This window comes from Opisthorchis viverrini, assembly GCF_000715545.1.
Source record: "Opisthorchis viverrini unplaced genomic scaffold opera_v5_61, whole genome shotgun sequence".
Classification (NCBI taxonomy): Eukaryota; Metazoa; Platyhelminthes; class Trematoda; order Opisthorchiida; family Opisthorchiidae; genus Opisthorchis; species Opisthorchis viverrini.
In genome coordinates, this window is record NW_008751717.1 from 787,639 (window position 1) to 788,266 (window position 628).

General features: G+C 48.7%; 1 protein-coding gene across 1 annotated transcript in view; it reads left to right on the top strand.

Annotated features, from left to right (window-relative positions):
- Positions 1-392: 392 nt before the first annotated feature.
- T265_03968 (hypothetical protein) overlaps positions 393-628 on the top strand; it is a gene marked incomplete at both ends in the record, with an annotated part of 14,348 nt that continues 14,112 nt past the window's right edge. Inside the window, one exon of the mRNA XM_009168575.1 lies at positions 393-579. Coding sequence (XP_009166839.1) covers positions 393-579 — 187 coding nt within the window. The remainder of the gene's footprint in view (positions 580-628) is intronic.

Below are 628 nucleotides of genomic sequence, written 5' to 3' on the forward strand. Positions count from 1 at the left end.
ATCTCCGGCAACCATAATCATATTTGAGCTTTTAGCTCACCGTAAACGTGCATTCAAGGCGTCATAAAACTTGTTTTTAAGGGTACCAGGGTTGCAGTTGGTTGGAGCTTAAGCAGACACGACTAGCAGACAACGATCAACTTCCCGCCTATGAGACTCCTCCAAAGACCGCAAGACGATCCGCACAGCGGAAACTATCAACGGCCATCCAGTCAAGCAAAGGTCATCCCCTTTGGCGACTTAGGACGATACCGACCCCTGCACATCCTGCCGCAGCGGCCTCTGCATAACCGGAAACGAATGGGGAGTGATGTGGCGGTTAACTCAACCACTGCACTTGAATCTTAAATCCTTGTCTCTGATACAGCACACATCAATGTCAAGCTAGTCTAATGAGACGAACGCTGGAGGGTCTTCAAAACCCTGGTGTTCAAATAGCCTGTGAAGAAAACCTTGTCGATCTGGAATATGCAGACGACATCGTTCTCATGTTCGAAGAGGCGGAGAAGGCGCAAGTATTCTTGGATGAACTGACCAAAGTCATCCCGTCCTTTGGTATGCACTTTGCACCTACAAAGTGTAAGGTCATGCTTGTGGACGTGCAGTCACTGAACACGCCCCTTACAAT